The following is a 21,384-nucleotide window of genomic DNA, read 5'->3' on the forward strand; positions in this document are numbered from 1 at the left end:
GCTTCCTGTTTATGCTTGCCAAAAGGAAAGCAGCATTTTGCCTTCTGCCTTCTACGTTGAATGCAGATACTGTCACTCACTCCTTTGTGTCGGGCTTGGAGTCAGGGAGCAAAGATTTTTATTTCATTTTTTTGCATTGAGATATGCCACATCTTTGATGGTCAAAGACATGAGTGACAGCCCAAGCAGGCTTAGCTGGGGTAAAGGGAATTTGGGTGTTTATGTATTTGCAAAATTTACAGGAATCTGTGGCTGTGAACTGGGACATTGTAATGTCACTAATGAGTGAGTGCAACCCTTTCCCTCGAGGCCGGCAGGAGCTTTTTTGACTTTGTGCTCCTAATTTGCCCTTTAACTCGCTTCCTGCTGTCCAGTAAGCTCTGAAGATCTAGTAATGCTATGGATTGTTTGCATATTAAATATTTGTGTTATTAAACTCATCAAAAGCCCTATCCTCCAAATATTTGTGTTATTAAACTCATCAAAAGCCCTGTCCTCCTTTGAATACCACTGTGTTGCATTTGATGTCGAGGGCATATTTGGCATGTTCTGTCTTCTTTCTGATGTTAGTGACTCGATTGCTAACACCAGGACAGCTCAGTGGCTGAAGGGAGCTAATGTGTGGAAGAAGTAGTGGCCCAAGCTGAATATTAGCAAAAGGAGATGGAGGGAATTGCAGACCGTTTACCTCTGTAATTGCAGACTCATTCATAGCTTCTAAGCTATCTGTAATTTAGGGAGGTCTCTGTATATCCTGCAGTTTCCATAAATATCTTATTTCCAGTTCGTTAGGAGACTCATTATGGCTGATAGATGACTTGGCCTTTGTTTCTTGCTAGACCATTTAGAGATTACGGTACAGAGATTATCAGATGCTGCCATCAGGTCCAGCAAACTGCTGTTCCTCATCCGTAATAACTGCTCTGAACACATCAAACCAGGCTTCTGCTTTGACCTGTTGTGCAAAATAAAATGGGTGTTGAGTTCAAAGAGGCTGCTTTGACCTTCAAGCCCTGACAGATGATGTCCGGGAGAGGGTTTGAAGAGCTCAGGTGTGTTCCTGTGCCACAGCGGATTTCCCCGACTGAAGTTGTCACCCATGCAGATTGCCTGTTTGGGGAGGTGGTAGGAGACCGCTGACACCCTTGTTGCCATCTGCATTAAGGGCAGAAAGGCCTTTCGGGAGAAAGTCAAGTGAAGCATAAATCTCTTTTAAAATCCTAGAATTGCCTTTCCAGAGAGCTCAGCCAGTTACTTGGAATAGTAAGGAAAGGAGCCAAGCAACACTCATGAAAGAGCCATCCCCGAGGCCCCGTGTGCTTCCTCTATCAGCAGGAAGGTAAACAGTGCTTGAATGTACCTTGCCCACAGCAGTAGCTTTGCCTCCCCGTTGGCCGGTGCAGCCCCTGGGCACCCTCCTGGGTCGCTGCATGAGGGCTCTGCAGAGCGTGGGTGCTGCCAGCTCGTGGGTGGTTGGTGGGTCTCGGTTCTGCTCGCTCACTGCTCCTTTCCACCAGCCTGTTCCTGCCCCACCGATAACCACCCGGGACGAAAGCCCAGCTTGAAGCTGTGGGTCACATCCTTGAGAACGCAAGGAAACGTTGCAATCCAGCACCTTCGCCCCCCCAAATCCAGTCTCTTGCATCAGTTCCCAGGATATAGGGCTCTGTTTTTCCAAGGCCTCTGTATTTTAGCCTGTTCGTCTTCGTTAGCATTGTGAAAGCTCCACTTGCCTGTCATTAATACTGCATACCTCCAGGTCATGTCAGAACCGCCCAAGATATTCAAGGATGATCTCGTTTCCTCTGCATTACTGAAGGGAAAAATAGCAATTTGGAGCCTTGTGTTATCCTAAGTTTAGGACAGTGACCTACAAATGACAGAGAAACAGGGCTAAAGAGGACCTTGGGGAATGCATCTAGTTCATCCCCCTGTTTGAGGACACTGCTGCCTACATCTTTCTGGTAAGGATGCTTGTCCAGACTGGTGTCTCCAGGGATGGAGGTTCCCCTCCTTTCCATAGGCTTCGTGTTCCCATTCCTGACTCTCCTGATGTCTGATTTGAATTTCTGCACTGTGGTTAAAGCCACGTGTTCTTTGTCCTAAAACAACATTTATTTCTCTTCATATCTGTTTACATATATTTAATATAACAATAATCGGGGTGATTATGTGTTTCAGTTCTTGTAGACTAAAACCCTTTCTGTCATGTTTTGTAGATATTCTGGCCGTTCTTCCTCTCTGAACTGACTCACCTCAGTTTGCAAGGCCTGAACTAAATGCTGTGTTCAGAGAAATAGAAATCTGGGGGTTTTTCATTCCTTGCACAAAGTTTTCCTGTTCATATGCCCCTTTGTTAGCAAAGCATGAATGCTTTCCATGTTCAGCTAGGATTCCTAGATGGTTTTTTCAGCTCTAGTGTCTAATCAGGATTTTTTTTGTACAGTTATTTCTGTCTAAATGTAGAACTTTGCATTTATCTTTGTTGAATTCATGCCATTTTTTTTTCCAGACCTCCCATTTGTCACAGCAGTTACACGCTTTGGCCTTGTGCTCTGAAAATGTTGCCTGCAGATTCAATAAACACAGGCCCTTCCTTCATCCAAACCACTCACGACGCTGTCGGGTAGCGTGGGACCCAGGACAGGCTCCTGTGGAGCATCCAGGGCAAACCCTGCATTTTGAGAGTCCACTGCCTACTCCAAAAATGGTTCTGCACGTGGTTCTGCAGCCACCTGGCAGCTGCTTTTAGACCAGGAGGGAATTTCTGAAACTTCATTTCTGATTATCAGACTTGATTATGAAATTTTAAGCTTGCTCATATTAAGATTTCAGACAACTGATCTCTCCTTATCTTAATGTTAGCCTTGCCTAATTTTGAAAAGCTTGAGTGTTGGCCCATCTTTAACGTGGCCTCACAAGCAATCTCTGGATATATCATGGCCTTCTGGCCTGGAAGAGCTGATGGGGATCCTCATATGAGTTCTCTCCTTGGCGCTGGCCGCTGCCAGCCTACAGAATATCCCTCTGCTTTTGCAAGGATCTTTTAGAAAATGATATATTAATATTATGAAAACAGAATTGTACCTCGAAGAACTGAGGTGTGGGCCTGTTGACCCTTTTGAAGCTTCATCATCGCTTTTCTCTCCAGTGAAGGCAGATGTGGATAAGAAGGGCTAATAATAAGGATAAGAAGGAAATAGATGGACTTCAAAAGCCAGCATGGTGGAAGTACTTTAGTTGAAAATAATCATAGCAAGCACACATTGATGGCATTTTATAAGCGTATATATATGTATGTATCTATAATTCTGTCTATATTTCTCTTTATATAAATATGCGTAAATGAAAGTTGCCTTTAATCTCAAAAATTAAAGTAAATATGAAAACCAAAAGTCCCCTGACAGGACCATAGATGGGACTTACCTCTCATGACTGCAGGATCATGCAACCCATAACCCACCTTAACTTGCTCAGGACAACCCAGCTGACGCGAGGAGGACCATGCAGTAAAGGCCCCAGCCCCAATTGCCATGAGCAAGTCCAAGGTCCATAAGAAGAGCTCATGCACGTTGCGTTTGTCCCACAGCAGGTCTCACCAAAGGGGAGTTACTTGTGATGGTGAACTGGGCTGGAAGGTCCCTGGGTTTTGCCCTGGGCCGTGTAATGTTTAGGGATTTCTATCACTCAAGAGCCATTAGAAGAACTGCATTCAGCATATTTTAAAGTTAATAGAGCAATTTAGGCTTTTGTTTAGAGGTCGATATTTGAAAACCCTCACTTTATCATCAGGCTAATGCATTTGTATTGTTTGCTGGGTCTTTTATGAACACTGTCTCTGCTGTCATCAAAGGCCATGGAGAAGGAGGATGTGATTCCGATTTTGATGTATCACAGAAAAAAGGACAGTTTAGCTTGGATGAGTAACGCTGATTGTGTGGTAGACCTTGTTACAGACTGCTAAGAGGAGGAACATGTTATGAGCCATCTTCAATCTCTTCTGTTCCAACTTTATAATTCCTTTATAATCCAAACCTCCTTCAAATGACTAAGGTGGATGGACTTTTAAATTTCTTTCAATTAGAAACAGTTGCTTCTGCACAGACCTTTTCCTTTTGAGTGAAACCCCTATTTTGTCTCTTTAGGAACCCTATTACGTCCGTTGCATTAAGCCCAACGATAAGAAGTCGCCGCAGCTCTTTGACGAGGAACGTTGCAGGCATCAGGTGGAGTACCTTGGCCTTCTGGAGAACGTGCGAGTCCGTCGCGCAGGGTTTGCCTACCGCCAAACGTACGAGAAGTTCCTGCACAGGTGAGAAGGGTGTTGTTGGCGAGTGACTGAGCTCAGCTCTGGGCAGGTCCACTGGGAGAGCTGAAGGAGCTGTGACATTTGGGTATCTTCTGCTGGAGTAAAGAGCAAGTCCTCAATCCTCTGGGTTTGTGATACTTGCTTTTGGTCATAGGTAATGTGGGATCATAGGTAGTGGGGGCTTGTTGTTGTTGTATTTTTTAATACTGGGTAGAATAAAAGACGAATCTAACAAGGACTCTGGTTGCCCTCTCACTTTGTGGCCACAGACACATATACAGGTGCTTTCTTGGCCCTCAGACAGGCAGGACCTCTTCGTGCTATGGCTCTGTCGCTGTCTTAATCTCTTCAGAGTGAACATGCAAAGAGGATCATCTCCAGAGCATAATCCTAAGACTGGAACTAATTAGCTTCTCTTTGAATATTGTCTAATTGTTGCAGGGAGAGAGGCAGACGGACACTGGGCGTCTTGGGAAGCGCGTGCTGCTGCGTAGGGCCGCTATGTGTGTGCAGAAGGCAACGTCTGGCTTTAAAGACCAAGGAAGAGATAATCACTTGACCCCATTAAAACATGTTTTTGATGCTTCTGCCCTCTTTATTCCTAGCAGACTTGTGTCAAGTGAAGCATTTTAGATAGAAATTTGTCTCACGGCCTCAGTCAATTAGCATGGGTGTTAAGAAGTCATCCTTGTGCTGATGAAATATTGAATTGATTCTGTCTTCTCTTATTGAGGCAGGTGAGAAACGGGACCCTGCAGGGGAGAAAAAGATTCAAACTATTTAAGCAGGTGGGATGTCCCGTGTTGGAAAGGAGGTGCTGTTGGAAGAGCTCTCGCTGCTCGCGGTGAAGGTTTGCTACGGTATTTCGTGGAACGTGAAGTAGAACTAAAAGGTGCAGCTTAGCAAATGCAGCTTACAGGAATGATAAACTGTGTATCGTTTTTCTTAAACATTGCTCAGTGATTAGGGCTTGCTTCTGCCCTCACTTGTGGGATTTGTTGCACTGTACTCCTACCTCCTAACGTTGGCGTAATGCCTATTAATATAAACAGCTGCTTTGTTTTTAATGAATGTTTGGTGAGATCCCGCAAGTTTCAGAGCAGAAGAGGGCTTAGCAGGCAGTAAACCAGATCAGCGCGTGGCACCTGGTCCGGCTCTTGCACCCCATCGTCACGTTTGTGCGGCTGAACCCTGCAGCAGGGTGAGAAGCCTAAGTGCAAGGCATCAAATGATGGGTTTGCGTGTTGCAGTATCGCTCGCGGTTGAGTTCAGTTTCCTTTCAATTTTCTAAATCAAAAAAAAAAAAAAAAAGATCTGTCATGTCCCTTGACATCTTATTTTTTCCTTTTACTGAGCCTCAATCCTTTGTTCCTCCTCCTTGGGAGAGACTCACCTCTCTAAATGTGCTGGACGAATGTGAATTTTGGTACGAACCACACAGTTTTGGAGATGGCTTCTGGACAGGGATCACAAGTGATTTCCCTTCCTTTCCTCATTCCCTCTTGGTGACAGATATATGACAGACCAAGAGCACAGCAGAGGCATCCAGGCCCTTCAGCTCTGGATTCAGCGAGAGGTGATTTTAGGACACAACCCAACGTCATTTTTTTGCTTACATTTGGGAAAATTCTCACAAAAACTCAGTCCCAAGCAGTTGTCCAAAGCCCTTTGAGAGCCCTGAAGCTTTCAGATTTGCTCAGCCCTGCTCAAGAGGGAGAAGTCTTGCCCAAGCTTTGGCCAGTCTGGACCTCGAAGGAGCCCCTCTCAACGTGCTGCCCAGGCTGACCTCCTCTTGGCTTCTCCTCCAGGAGCTCCCAGGAGACCTGGACGTCTGCCCGGTCAAATGCTTATGTTTTGCTGATCCCTCTTTTGATGGCAAGGGGAGATATATGTACATACTTGTACGCACACTTATATGCTTTTATATATATTTGGATCTGTATGCCAGTTTTTCACAGAATCACAGAATTTTTCTTTCTGTAGGAAAAGAGTTTGGTGCTCTTTAGCTCCAAAGTGCTGTAGACTGTCCATAATGAACAGAAGAAAATAATGTCAAGCTCAGTTAAAGCCATTAATGAATGTCCTCTTCAACGTTTCCTTGCACCTTAGAAGATTCATACTTGAGCCCTGTGTAAGAAAGGATTAAATAAACCAATCTGCCCTTAAATCCATTGGTGGGCAATTAGATCTAAATATATTTTCTGGTGAGCCGAGGGATGCTTCTCTTTCACTTGATAAAGTACGTCTTTGAATGGGGCAAAACACACGTTGGGAACACGTGTCCCAAGGCCCTGGACCACAAGAACACAACAAACGCAATGTGTGTATTTGGTTTAGTGTGAAGCTCACCACGAAAAAAAAATGCCAAGCGGATATCGGAAAGGGACGATGGAAAGGGAGGAGAACGGCGCCTGGGAGGCCCCCGGGGGCACGTGTGCATGGGAATGTAATCCAAGCCTTTCTCTCCCAAGGCATCCACATGCCTATTTTAAGGAGTCGTTAAACATAGCCTGAAAACAACACCAAGATATCCGCGAGCGGAACGGTGCTGAAAGGGAGGTATGAGGCTGCCTCACGTGCAGGGCCCAGATTGCTCAGTGGAGGGTCTCGATTTAGGAGAGCGGTGCTGGGAGTCGCAGGCTAGAGGAGCAACCTTGGGCACATCAAGGGTTTCCATAGCTCAGTGGAGAGGAGAAATGCAGGCAGCGTGGCAGAGGATGCTGAAGGTACGGGCGACCTTGAAAGCTGTTGAGATCTTTAGGCGAAAGGGAAGGGTTGTGCTGTCAGCAAGCAGGTTTATTTTGGATCCGGCCTCCCTATGATTAGCTGCGAGGTTGGGATTTTGGCTCGTTGCGGCATCCAGGTCACGCTCGGGGGAAGGGGTCAGCGGCCCGGCCCTGCACGTGTCCGCCCGGGCCACCGCGCGGGGGCCAAGAGCGAGGTGGCCAGGGTGGCCTGGGGGGTCGGTAAATAACGTCAGCCCGTTTTTGTTGGAAAGGAGGAGATTTTGAAATCTCTGCTTTTCCTGGGCAGGTTTTCTCCTATTTGTGTGGCCTCTTGGCTGAGCGGGTTTGCCTCAGAAAAGGTGGGTTTGTATTGCCATCCTGGTTGCCTTTTTTTTTCTCCTCCAAATATCTTGCCATGGAAGATTTTGCTGTGCAGAGCCCAATAAATTAATTATTGGAGGAACATTTTCCTGCTAAGAATAGGAGAGAGAAAGAAACCAGTGAAAGGGTTTTGATATCTGCGTAAAATATTTATGTCCCATGTGTATTCAGGAGAGGGAGTGCTTCTGCCAGCCAAGAATAAATGCAACGTCTTCTGCCATGAGTCTGAGGCTTTTTTGTATATATATCTGCCTGTTTTATTTATCAGGAAGATCTCTAGTCTGTCTGCTGTAACCCTTGAGCTGACAGTGCGCCCTGTTTAGATACCATGTGTGCAACTCCATTTCCCCCCCTTCAAAGGCTTATTTGGAAAGGTTAATTTGATGAATTAAAGTGACAGTGTGATATATTTCCACTGACCCGTATTTCTGTGTGTGGAGTAATTCCTTTTTTTAGCGCACCGACTCTGCCTGTAAAGGTTTATTGTTTTGTGCATTTAATCCTAGCTGAAAATTTTGAAAAAATCTGAATATCTAAGACATTGAGATTGATGCTCGCCTCTGATTGTAGGCTTTTAAATGGAGAAGGGGGTGAGATTGCTGCCTGCATGTTTTATTTAGGATATGAATATGGATAATATTACAGTGAAAATGTCTATTACATTTTTGATTGTGTCCGTAAATCACATGCAGAAAATTCATCATTGCTATTTGCAAGAACCTATTCATCCATTCAGCACTTTTCAAGAGTGGTAAATCTTGTGGAGAGCTGAATCTGATATCGTTATTTTGATGTTTGGTTCATATTCTGTTATTTCAAACCTGCAAATTCTTTTTTCCTGTGAAAAGTAGTTTGGAAAGTCCAGACTAGAGTGAGTGATTGAATGGCCATTATAGACATTGGTCTTTGTATGCCCGGAAAATAATGAAATTCACTCAAAACAGTACACAAGATGATCAAAAGCATTGTTTCTGGATTTTTTAAGTCTACGTTTTCTGACTAAATGGTTGGTTGACTTCTGGCACAGAGAGTGAGCAACCCCAAACTTTCCCTCCTTACAAATTTTTTTATATTGAATGCTAAGAATGAGTAATGGAACGGCCAAGTCTCCAGGGAACTAAAAGTCTAATAGTGACACTTAGTGTGTTGCATCTCCTGTGCTCTAATGAAGTGAGGGATGTTGGTATCTCAAAAACTGAGCTTTCTTATATTATTTTCCCTTTCCTTTGGGATTTTTTGACACAGCATCTCAGTTCTTCCACTAGTAGTTGGTTTTATGAGAAATTATAATGGTTTCTAAAATGATGTTGAAGGGTTGACGCTCTTAAGAACATAGATGACAAATTTACGTTTCTGTGTAATTCCAGGTACAAGATGATCTCGGAATTCACTTGGCCAAACCACGACCTCCCTTCAGACAAAGATGCCGTGAAGAAGCTCATAGAGTGCTGTGGATTTCAGCACGACGTCGCTTATGGGAAGACCAAGATTTTCATCCGCACGCCTCGGACGCTCTTCACCCTGGAGGAACTGCATGCCAAGATGCTTGTGAGGATCGTCCTCTTCCTCCAGAAGGTAAAACTCAGTCTGAGTCCCATAAAACACCTTTGTGTTTTTTTGCTCAAATTGAAATGCAATTTGATTGCTGTTTGATTTTACTCGTCTGTATGTTTTTCTTTTGTTTTAAGGCTCTTTCAGTAGTGATCTGTGGCTGCACAGAAGTCTTGATGGGGTTTGATACACTGTGATCTGTAGAGCTTAGAAGACATTTGAGTGTTTGTATAAAGCTTGCTGTTTGCTCAATAAGAGTAGGTCCTATAGAAACTTAAAGGACTCTTTTTGGATAAATGTGGAAGGCTGTTGCACAGCGGGTGTCGAGACAAGCTTACATGCATAAAAGTTTATCAGTGAGTCCATCAGTCATGGCATATGTTGACTGTAATGTTAAAACTTATGGGGACAAGGGAGAAAGAGAAAGAAAGATTGAGAAGAGGAAAAGAGGAAACTCCCCAGAAGCCGGTCAGGAAGAGAAGCAACAGGGTCTGCAGGTGAGCATCCTCACTGGGGTCCTCCACCAAGTGGTCTCCCTCATCATCCATATCCCCCAGTAACTCTATACATTGCATCAGGACCTGCCTAAACTCTTTGGATACTCTTTTGGTTCTGTTAGTACTGTTTGGATACATTATTTGGGGGTAGGTACTACATCCTGACTGTTATTGAGCTTTTACATATGTATTATGGACTCCCCTAATGTAAAAGTGAAGCTAAAACTGAGGGATAGCGAGGAAAAAAAAGGAAGAAGAGGGGATTTGCACACTAGGGGTGATATTTCCCATGAAACCTGTTGTAACAACGACATTTGCAGGTTCGAGGCCAGGAGAGTTACAGCTCCCAAGTGACCTGAGTTTTCATGCTAAGTGTCTCAGGAATTGAGAGGTGACCTCTTTTGAAATTAAAAGATGCAGTTACTGAAGGGAAAACGCAGAAGTGCGCTGGATATGGGCAGTTTCTCCCTGCAGGGTGAAGCTCCTGAGGCCTCAGATAAAATCTGCTGTGCGATGGGAGGCACGGTTTTGGTATCAGTGTGAAGGCAGCGTGAGCAGGACTTGATGGATCAGCTCGCTGGCTCTGGGGTGGATTTGGTGGAGGATTGCTGTGTGTGGTTGTTGGTGGCTGTGCTGGCCCACCAGCATCCCTCCCCTGATTTCCACGTGTCCGTATGTGGATAAGGACCAATACGTGTCTCTGGAGGGGACTTTCTCTCCTGCCCAAAACACTGACGTGGGACAGCTGGAGTCATCCTTTTGTGTCTTCTCTCCAAGGAACCTGTGCTGAGGTTCTGCTGAAGGGCTCTACGGAAGAGATTTCTGAAGCTGGAGAGAGACCTGCTGAAGCTCCTTCTGAAGCGCTCGAGCTAGTGAAGATTTTACTCTCTAAAGGAAATTTAGCTGTTTCTGTAGTGTAACCACTGCGGTTCAGCTGGGTCTCTCTGCGTGCTGGGATCCTTGTGCGTGCTCTGAAATGCCTACAGAGGGATGGAGAAGGGCCCTTTAGAGAGCCATGGACTTGCAGCTGTAGGCAAAACCCATGGACATATAGCTGCTCATGGCCCAAAGAGCACAAGCTTGAGCTCATGTTGAGAGCTGGATCGATGCTTATAGGTGTTCAATTAAGCACTTCGCAGCATGCAGACTCTGCAGTGAAAATACTTGCATTTGTCTCACGAGTTCCCTTCCCTTTCTGCATTTCTGGCATTTTCCTCCTATGTTTCCCAGTGCCTTCTGCGTTGCAAACCGCTCCGGTGCGAATGCACCAGTAGATGGGGCGCGTGCCGACCGCGCTGCCGCAAAAAGCACAAGCGACACAACGAGGGGAAAGACAGGCAAATCAGCAGCTGCAGCTCGGGGTCTGGAGAGGCCTCCTCCGCGCGCTGGGAACATCCAGGCGATTTGGCCTGTCTCCATTGCGGTGCCCGGCGCGCGTTTCCTTGCTGCTCCTCCTGGCTCTGTTTTTGCCTGTGAGCACCAAAGGTTGGCGAGGACAAACCGGTGCTCCTGAGGGTCACGAGATGAAATCTGGACAAAAAGGGAGGCGCGAGCTTATTTTTGCAGAAGCCTTTCAGCCTTTTGTTGCACTGTTGAATTTAGCAAAGGAAAAGACAAGGGTAGCTGAAAACAGGTTGTTGTGACAGTAGGAACTCATGTGATTAAAAGAAATGGGGGGGAAATTAGGTGTTAGGCTGAGGAGCAGGCTGGGATCCAGCAAATGATTTTCTTTGCACAGCAAAGCTGGTAAATGAAAGAAGAGGCTGCTTGTCGCAGTTCTGCTCCTTGGCTGCTTTAAACGGACGTCTCGTCATTTCTAATTACCGATATTAAGTGGTTTATTGCTGTCATGCAAAACAAAAGGCTTTCGAAAGGAGATTTGGTAATTATCCTCGGAGCTTCATCTCATGTGTCACTTTTAACCCTTAAATTAATGCCGGTTTGGGGTCTTAATAAATGGCAAGAACTTGCTTTGTATTAATTTGCTTAAACTGAATGAAACCAGCTTCCAATGTAAGCAGAAAATTTGGTTTTCTTTTTGTGGCACAGCTCCCAGCTGCCTTCTCCTTTAGTGTACTGCCTTCAGCTCTCCCTTTTTTTTGGGGTGGTAAAATATTAGTGGAAGTGAAGACTGTAATTTTACCTAGGGTTGAACCAAGCCAGTAAGCAGATGAGATACAGCTTTAACTGCAGCAACTTGTTGGCTGGGAGAATTTTGCAATTCACCCTGGCTTAGAAAACCCAGTTGAGAAATCGCTGCCCGAGCAGAAACTCATTTGAGAATCACTGGTTGGGAACGTCACTTCTTTTCATGTGATGCACTGAGCCTTATTTACTACACCGTCGGTCTTGCTGCCGGTACGATGAATGCAAATGAAGCCTCTCGATGGATTTGATGTTATTTCATTATTTATTTATCCTAAGCTGCCGTGAAGCGCCGCCGCTTGCTGCGCTTGGCCGCGCTCCCTCGCGCCCCTTCGCTCCGCGGAGCCGGGATTGCCGGGACGGGCGCCGGGGCAGCTGCACGTGCAGCGGCCAGGCCTGCGGCCGCTTGTCACTGTAATTTAGCACGCTGCTCCGGGGCAGTTTTATCGGCCGGCTCCAGCTGTGTATGGTAATCACGTCGCTAAATCCTCAGTGCTGAATGCGGCAAAGCGCGGCAACCTCGTACCGACGTGGGCAAAAAATACTTGTGCATGGAAGTGCTCTAAAACCAGGAGGAAAATGGGTTGGGGAGGAGGCTGCGACGGCTTTGGGGCGCCCTGTGGGTGCATGAAGGCTCCCTGTGGGAGGCCGCGCTCCCGCCGCGCCGCTTGTCCGTGTGCTCGCGGCTCGGGATTGTTTTTCCCGTTTTTCCCCTCCGCTTTGTGGCTCGCAGAGGCTCCTCTCGCGCGAGCTGTCACTCACACCCGTGCGGCTGTCGTCACCGTGGCAACTTCGGCCAACCCTCAGCGGGGAACAGCCGGCGAGAGGCCCGCCGCTTGACTTGTCGTAATTGAAGGGTTCGCCTTCCCTTTCTTCTCCATCCCGGGGTCCCTGGAACGCGGCGGGCGCACGTGCCACCGAGGGAGACGTGTCCCCGTCGGGCGGTGGCTCCGTGACAGCCCTCTGATGAGGGCCGACGCAAGCGGCTGCGACGCGGGTGCCGACCCGGCTCGAGGCATTAACCAACCTTGGCACGTGCATTGGTGCTTTGCATGGAGGGGCAAGTCGGTGCCTCAGGACGTGTGCGTGAGCACTGCTGCAAACCACAACGTCCAAGTCACGTCTGCCTCAGAAACACGCGTTTTCATGGAAGGGGACAGCTCGGAAACACGCGTTTCCATCGCACGAGGTCCCTTCCCATTGGGCTTTAGCTTTTCCTTTTTGAAATGGTCCCGGTCGGCTGTATCTCCATATCTCCTTCAGGCTGTTTTCATGATAGAAAGAGTGCCAGTGCGGTGTATTTTAATGAAAGTGCAACCACGCAGGCACAGTGTTTGGCCACCTTACCTTGGGAAAGGTCTTAATTTGCCAGGATAGTAAAAATACCAGGATCCCCTAAGCTGTATCTGGCCTAAGGAAAGAAGAAGCAGTGATTTCTGGATAGGGAGCCTTTCCCAAGGCGCCATGGCAGTAAATCAGAGTCAGGCTCTTTGATGCGGTGGGAAATGAGCTGCTCCTTCGTTAGGGACCTTTAAGGAAGGGTAAACACAGCGAGCTGGGTCGACACGTGGCTCATTTTTCCCTCTGCCCTCCCTCCCGGAGCAGCTCGGAAGCGATCGGCGCCGTGCCGGCTCCGGAAGCACGCGGAGAGCTCGATCCGCAGCCGCTGCGCTGGGCCGGGCCGCGGGTGCTCCCGCGCCGCGGCCACGTCCCGCAATGGCCCGAGGGCTGCAGCGCTCATCAGGCTTCTCCTCCACGTTCCTGGCCCTTTTAACACCTTTAAATATGGGTTGACCTAAGCTGGTTATATTTTCTTTATAGTTGGTAACACCAAGTGGATTTCTTTTCTCTGAACTCGTCTTCAAAGGCATGACATTGGCTTTTACCTTTGTAGCATCCTTGGACAAGGAGTTCCACCGCTCAGCTTATTTAATTGCCCTGTGATTGGAGTTTTTTGTTGCTCTAGCAGTCTTTACCAGGGAAAAAAATCCCTGAAGATGAGGAAATGATGTATGTTTTGATTTCTTAAGCGTGAAAACCAGTGCTGTGAATTCTCATGGGATGTAAGACACTTCTCCAGGCTTGTCCTTACAGCAGCAGCTTCCCTGCTCCCTTAGCAGAGCAGCCTTGGCCGTTCTCTTCCTCTGCCCACCCAGGGCATCTCCTTTCTCCCAGCATCTTCCTTCCCTGGCAGGAATTTCTTCAGAGCTCAGCCAAGAAGCCGAACGCGCCTCACTAAAGGCCCTGCATGGACATGCGTGGCCAGATAAGCAGAAGGTAAAGGTGTCCCTGGAGGTTTGCAGGCCGAGGACGTTTTAAAACTGAGATTTGGGCTCCGTCATGGGGGAAAATGGACCCGAGGAGCTGCGTGATGTTCCTTGGAGCCATTGCTGAGCAGCTGGGTGAGCTGCAGAAGGACCCGCGCCAGCTCTGCATCTGTTACCTCATGTGTACAGGCGTGGGCCTCGCTCGTGCTGCTTGTGTAGCAGGGATCAGTGGATATTTGTGATTTGATTCCTGCAAAAAAGCGAGAGTCGGTGTTTTGTTAATGAAGCAGCTCCTCTTGCTGTTTGTACGGTCTGCAGTGCGGGCCGGGAGCCCTCGGAGACCTCCAGCCTTCCGCCGCGTCTGAATTCGCACCGTTTGCGGGTATCAAACCGGGCGGTCTGCAGGGGGCCCGGAGGATGCTCTGCGTGGGTATTAGCCACCCCGTCCTGCCCATGCTCTGCAAGGCCACAACCTCTTCAGTTCAAACCTGCTTCAGATGGGAGCATTTTCCGCAACCTCCGCGGAGCCGGCGGCAGGGCCGCGTGCCGCTCCGGCGCTGGGCTGCTGGCTTCAATATTGAACAACCTTCCCTGTTTGAGGGCCTCTAAAGCTGCGCAGAAAGGCTGGCGTCTGGGTGGATTTCCAGGGCGCTCTTGTTTTATTCTTTGCAGTTTAGATGCCCAGGGGCGACTCTCGCTGGGGCACCATGAAATATTGATCATGAAACAGTCCAGGCAAGTGTGCAGGAGGCTGAACGGGAGGAGGTGGATGTTGCAGCAAGCATGAAATCGGTTGCCTGGGTTCAGTTAGCAGTGGAGCTGTTCAAAATATATATATATATATATCGAGTACCAGTGCCTAATTTAGAAGGGCTCGGTTTGTTTTCTGAATTATGTGCATTTTTTTGCTTGTGAAGAAGTTTAGCTCGCATGCTGGGGAGATTTTCTTCTGAATTCAAAGAGACTGCAGCATCTAGGTCAAACCTAGATTATCCTGTATTTTTTTTGCCATGGAAGAACTATGAACGAGGCGTTCTCACCGTCCTGGCCCTAGCCCCCCTCATTTGCTGCTTTTCCCTCCTTTACAAGGCCGTTCCCCCCTTGCCTTTTCCTTTTTAATTTATTTAAAATTTATTTTACAGGAATTTCTGAGCTTGCAAGGAACCTGCAGTCTGAAGATGAGCTCAGAATATTTACTGCACTGCACAGATTTTTCTGCAAAGATGACAGATTTGATCTGTAGATCTATAGATCAAGGTTTATTTAATGTTAGAAATTTTGGAAGCTCACTGAATTTTTAAGTTGACTTTAAAGGCATGTCCTGATCTCCTTTTTTTCCTTTGCTCATTTGCCTTTTAATTCATTAATTTTTAAACAAAAAATGTGTATGGAAAACATACTTCAGAGAAGATTTCAGTATTTCCCATAAGATAACATATGTTATGACTCCTGATTTCAGTGGACGCTCTCTCTTTTTTTTGTGCAAACCCAATTCCAGGATCATAAAAGTGAGTTTTTGCCTGGATTCTCGTGGTGTTCAGACATCTTTTCACCAGCTGCTTCCTTTATCCCTACCTGTCCTCCTAGTCTTTTAGACATCGTTTCCCTTTCGCTCTTACTCTGTCTTTGCCTAGCCCAGAGGAGCAGAAGTGTTGAGAGATGTGGAGAGACCAAAGGTAAGGAGGAGGTAGGGGAAAAGGTTGGAAAAAACCCTGGGCACTCTGCTTTTCTTCCCATTTTTAACTTAGCCCCTGCAAGAAGAGAAGACTCTGCCCTTCTCATCTTGCTTGAGGTCTCCTTTCCCATTCACTCTCTCCCTGTGCCCCGTCTCCTTGGGCAGCTTCTCTTGCAAAGGACGATCTGCTTCGTTGTGTCCTGCTCACGGACTCTTCCCTTCCCTTAGCCCCTCGGTGCTGCAGTAACTGATTACAAAATCAGGTGTGTTTGAGGCCACCCTGCAGCGTGTCACTTTGCAGACTGTCACCAGACCATCTCCTCTCCAAACGAGACTCTCTATGGGTTTGTCCTACGTTGCTGACGTCCCACAGGAGCAATGAACACGGTTGTGATCTTGAGAGCACCTCACTGCCAGGACTTTGTGGTCTTGCTCGTCATATCCTCCACTCCTTCCCGTGTCCCTTGTGTACCTCCCTACCCTCCTCTTTGCCCTGCAATGCTGCCAGCTCCTTCTGGGATCCTCTCCTTGGCTTGGCTGCTCGGTCTCTGCCTGGCTAGGCATGAGTTGGTCAGGACTTGGAGACCAAACAGAACAGATGGCTCGTGAGCTCCTTCTGAAGCTTTTTCAATGTTATAACTCTAATCTGAGGCTCTTTCTACCCTGCTGCTGATTTTTCCTGGAAAGAGGTAGAGACTTCATCTCTTTGGGTCTTCTGTTCCTCTGGCTGATTTGCTTGAAGCTGGCTAGAAATTGAGAAGATATCAGGGCAGTCACAGATGGTCAGAAAGGGGCAGGATTGTCTTTAGTCCCATTTCTTTGGGCAACCAGGTAAACTGGAAGTTAAAGGTATAGAAAGGTGGCAAAGCCAGTTGCATAAGGTGGTTGCAGAAGGAACGATGCTGGTCCTTGGCTTTCCCAGACTTGTCCTTGCAAGATTTGCTAGATGCAGGTGCTGAACCACCAGCTTGCTGGTGGGTATCCCTGGTTTCCCTTCAAGATGAGCTTTTGCAGTGTGAGAACCTGCGTGTAATGTCAATTAGATGCTATGAAAATCTCAGCTCGGGAAATCTGTTTGGTTAAATGTTGTTTGGCAATGAGCAATGCTTTGGAGTGATGAACCTAAAGCAGGGGGGAAGGAATTTGATAGGCACAGTCTGAGTGATCCCTCAGTATTTAGGTCTCAAAAGGGTGTGTGTTGGTAGAAAACAGGCCAGCATCCTGGCTGGACTTGTGTGTAGCTCTAAGCCCTGTCTCCCAGCTCTGTGATGCTGAGTTTCTCAAGCAGCTGCCGAGCGCGGAGCTGTTGCTTTGACAGCTTGCTCTTGTTTGCAGCTCCGAAGGGTCCGTGTTTCTGGAAGAGCATCAGGCAATCTGCTCGCCTTGGCAGGCCCAGCGCTGCTGCTGGGCCCCCTGAAGCAGAGATGAGCCCTAGCTTTAAAAGAGGGGAAAAAATAACAAAACCCACCACCAACGCCAGGAAAACTATCAATTTAAACTAGTGTCCTGTTCTCTGGGAGAAGTTCTTCTCCATCTTTGGCGATTAGGTTGATACTCTCTAGGATTGAGGTTGGACAGTTGTGACAGCTTGATTTGCAAACCCACTTTCCATTACTACTTCCCAGTTTGCTGCAGCCAAGGGGCTGCCTCCACCGGATAATTGGATTTGGAAGGCGAGTTTTTGTAGCAATTGTGGCAATTCTCGCTGCAGAGCCAATTTCTGCAGTGATGCAGCTGATACAACACGGGGGCAATCTGTTCCAATGCACTTGCTCCATAGATATCTCACTGGGGGAAAAAAGAAAATTGAGTGAAAATAAAGTAACTGCAGCAAAAGAGACCTCAAGAGCAAGGGGGTAAAATTAAGACTTTGTTCTGCATCTAAAAAACAGAACAAAATCCTTTTGAGCTGTGTCGACAGATCAAGTTGGGCTCTACAAAGCCCTCGATAGCTTGCACTAGTTTTCTGTGTGTGATCTTTTCTCGGATTCAGCCAGAAAATTGTAGAGCTACAACCTGGAGCCTTTTGCTCTTCATTACTGCTCTTATGAGAAGATAAGCTGAATAGTAGATTTTTTGCCCAGTTTTCCTTTATCTTATGGTTTACTGTTCATGTGTTCTTTGCAGACACGTTTTGTGACACTTAAGCCTATGTTTAAATGTCTTAAGCAAACCAAGTCTTCTGAATTTTTGTCTTAGATAGAGACACCAATCAGATGATGCTACAATGGTTGTTGGATGCTCAGTTATTCCATCCTAGTTGCCAACTGAGTCAAATCCATACAGTTTCTGAACCTGATGTGCATTCAGATCATTTTAAGTTTCAGTAAGCCTTAGATATTTAGAAAATAAATAGTCTGTGTTCCCACTACCCTCATCAGAAGAGTGGATCCTGGCACTGGGTGGCATGAGGAGGTGGTTAAAGGAGCAACCTGCTCCATGTGCAGCTGGTTCCCCAACTTATTTATTTGCTTTATTTCTTGCATTTTGGTGCCCAGGATAAATTCCCTCTTCCTCTCCCACCCGCTCTCCCTAGCAACAAAACCCGACACGTGCTTGCTGAGTGCACCGGGCTTCATCTGCCTCTCAGTTGTACGTGACTTAGGAGCTGTGCTTTGGTCTTCAGCATGTTAAACATTAGACAGAACGGGACAGGGTGTGGGATGAGCGAATACTATTTTAGGAGCTGGTTGGTATGTTTGAAGACAGCATGAGAGGTGGCGAACTCTCAGGCAGTTTGTCACGCTGAAATGCGAGCGAGGGATGGGTTGTGTCGGCCTCATGGCTCGGTAGCTCAGTGTGGGGTCTTGTCTGGCGTGTCTGGGTCATGTTTGGTGTGAGCAGGACATGCCCAAGACAGGGGCAGGGAGGCTGGAGGAGGGCAAGGAGGGGTTACTCCGAAAGAGGTTGGAGGACAGCGTTCCCGATCTTGGAAATTTGGCTGTAGAGAGGAGAGCACCTCCTTGTACCTGCTTTACTTCTTGCTGCGTGTAACTTTTCACAGCCATGAATCGGGATTATCAGCAAAGATGTTGAGAGAACCTTCGACATTGTCTTGTAAAGCAAAAATGTTGGAAAATGCCTCAGATAACTAATTAATTCTTCTGTAAATACAAGGCTTGATATTACATCAGTGGGGCCATAGGATGTTTCTCAAGGGGAGAATAAACTCTCCAGCAGAGCCCGTAGCGGAGCGCTCACCGAACCTGGGCTCGTTATCCTTCCAGTTTAATTCTACGAGGAAGCAAAAACACCGTCTTAGTCTTGGTGGATCATGTCAGAGGGGAACCGCATCGTTCACCAATTCATCAGGGACGTGCGCGTTAGCTTGAGAGCGCTCAGGTGAATAAGTATTTCCCCGGTTTTGGGATAGAAGCAGAGGGCCTGCTCACTCATTCTAGCTGTTAATTGGACTTGACGTTGTTTCTAAATCCACAGGTGAGCACGGTGTCTCTTCAAGGATGCTTTCACTGGGTTTAATTGGCAGAGTCGCCTCCTTTCCTGACTGATGTCTGTCCACCTTTTAGCAGCCCGGAAGAAATAAAAACTTTTGATGGCTCAAACTGTGTCTTCTCCCCCGTCCCTTAGGTTTGGAGGGGGACTTTGGCCCGCCTGCGCTATAAGAGGACACGGGCCGCCCTCACAATACTCAAGTATTACCGCCGCTACAAAGTGAAGTCCTACATTCATGAAGTTGCCCGACGCTTTCAGAACGTGAGGTCAATGAAGGATTATGGCAAGCACGTGCAATGGCCCACCCCACCGAAAGTGCTGCGGCGATTTGAAGAGGCCCTTCAGACAATTTACCACAGGTATGAGAATGTTTTGGTCTTTTCAGCCTAGCCTAGGTGGTGAACGTCTGTCTCGTACCAGAAGATTTGGAAAAATGCCTGAAGAACATCAACCTCATTGATAGGCTCAAAGATGAAGATACTAGTGGCCTCTGGTACCCTTAATCAGGCAGAAATCTTTTTATTTGCTAAGATATAATCATGATGAACATTACATTTTCCTTGCTTGGCCCACCTTGCCTTTTTGGATTTGTTTGTAATGAAGAAACCAGCTGTGAAGTACTGGATGGGCCATCATGTTTCATGTTGCGGTTGGTTGAGCTTCAACTGCTCGGCCAAATTTTGCTATGAAAGGAGAATGAGGCTGTAGATAAGCCAAGATTTGGGCATGCAAAAACTTTATTGCAGGCAGGTGTGCCAGCAGTAGCTTTCTGGATGATAGGGAACTGTATTTTCTCTAAAAATGGTATTTTGAGGATTAGTATTTGGGAAAAAAAAGTGTTCCTTATAATAAGTTGTATAGACTGCGGAAATGATTCATGGTTGTTTTTTCTTGGCAGGTGGAGGGCAAGTGAACTCATCCGGAGCATCCCACCCAAGGACCTCCCTCAGCTGAGGGCAAAGGTTGCTGCCATGGAAGTGCTGAAGGGCCACAGAGCCGATATTGGCCTGCAAAGAGCGTGGGAAGGCAATTACATCGCGTTGGTGAGTGCACGGGCAATGATCAGCGCAAATAGAGGGGGGAAGCTGCCCACGGCTTGGGCCACCAGAAGGATCCAAGTCTGAAGTCGTGGCTGTTGCTTTCTTGGGATGGAAAAGTGCTTTCAGATTTCCTTGGGAAGTGGGTTTATGTAGTTTCAGAGGCTTTTTTGTTGACTTCTGCACTACTAAGGTTGATTTTTCTGAATACTAAGCAGAGTTGGAGTATTGCAATCACGTTAAATGTTTATGCCAAAGCTAAAACTCTAGATTATTAATCTAATTTAAGAAATCATATTAGTCTAAAATATTAATCTCATTTAAGAAATAATCTAAAGGCAAAATTCTCTTTCTAAGAAAGATCTGGTAGCTCCTTTTACTCTCTCCTTCCATTCTGTTTTGTGAAGTTTTGTGAAGTCTAAAGGGAAGTGATGGAGGTCTCCAGACAAGGCAGTTTGGCTGCAGTTCTGGTGGGCCTGGCAGGATGTATCTCAGTTACCTTGGTAAGCAAGAAGAACTATCGGCCTTGTCCTTGCTCTTTCAGAGACCGGATAACCCTCAGAGCACGGGCTCCTTCACTCCTGTTGCCAACGAGCTGAAACGGAAGGACAAGTACATGAACGTCCTCTTCTCGTGTCACGTCCGCAAGGTGACCCGCGTGCGCGTGGCTGGCTGGGTTGGGGACCTCCTGGCTGAGGTGACGTTTTGTGGAGCAGAAGGCAATGCTGGAGATGCCCTAACAGGCTGGGAGCTCAAAGCAGGCCTATTTCAAGGAGAACTGATGGGTATCTCTGAACCTCTGGCACCAAAAGCTGCTTTATTCTAGGGATGTCTTTGGCCTCTTCGTTTTGGAGGCATGAAGAAGTTAGCTGGATGCCACATAACTGGTTTGCACCAGCCTTTTTCCACAGCTGGTTGCTTTTGGTTAATTTGGTTCATTGCTTTTAAGGGCTCGTTAAAAAATGTGCTCATATAAACTTTTATGGGTAGTTAGTCATGATCTAGATTACGCTGTTTTTACATGCCTTGCCATATTTTGTGTTTTACCAAGCTGCTAGACAAAAACAAATTAGATGGCGGGCCTGGACCTCTGTTTTTCCAGCGTTTTAAGCAGTTGTATATTCTTTTTACATCTAAACATGTCCCATTGCAGTTAGTCTCTGCTGTGCCGGAAGTGAAGTTGGTGCAGAATAATTGTTTGTTGGTGTAACTTGCAAATATTATATTTAACACTTGCACCGACAATCATTTTGTGTGATAAAATCTCACTTTCTGAGATAGCTATAGTCCAGTGAAATATTTATGCAGCAGTGATTTGTGTGAACAGAAATCTATTGCTTTCC

At 46.8% G+C, this 21,384-nt stretch overlaps 1 protein-coding gene across 2 annotated transcripts in view; it reads left to right on the forward strand.

Moving 5' to 3' along the window:
- Positions 1-21,384, forward strand: part of MYO1D (myosin ID) — a 109,394-nt gene that overhangs the window by 46,868 nt on the left and 41,142 nt on the right. The window contains exons 15-19 of one of the 2 annotated variants that reach the window (XM_088537220.1): positions 4,146-4,312; positions 8,784-8,991; positions 19,140-19,363; positions 19,903-20,047; positions 20,586-20,690. In XM_088537220.1, coding sequence (XP_088393346.1) covers positions 4,146-4,312; positions 8,784-8,991; positions 19,140-19,363; positions 19,903-20,047; positions 20,586-20,690 — 849 coding nt within the window. The remainder of the gene's footprint in view (positions 1-4,145; positions 4,313-8,783; positions 8,992-19,139; positions 19,364-19,902; positions 20,048-20,585; positions 20,691-21,384) is intronic. The other variant, XM_088537221.1, reaches the window with a different exon arrangement.

The sequence above is a fragment of the Tinamus guttatus genome, unplaced genomic scaffold (assembly GCF_059628265.1).
Source record: "Tinamus guttatus ecotype Peru unplaced genomic scaffold, ASM5962826v1 Tinamus_guttatus_pri_ptg000732l, whole genome shotgun sequence".
NCBI classification, from domain to species: Eukaryota; Metazoa; Chordata; class Aves; order Tinamiformes; family Tinamidae; genus Tinamus; species Tinamus guttatus.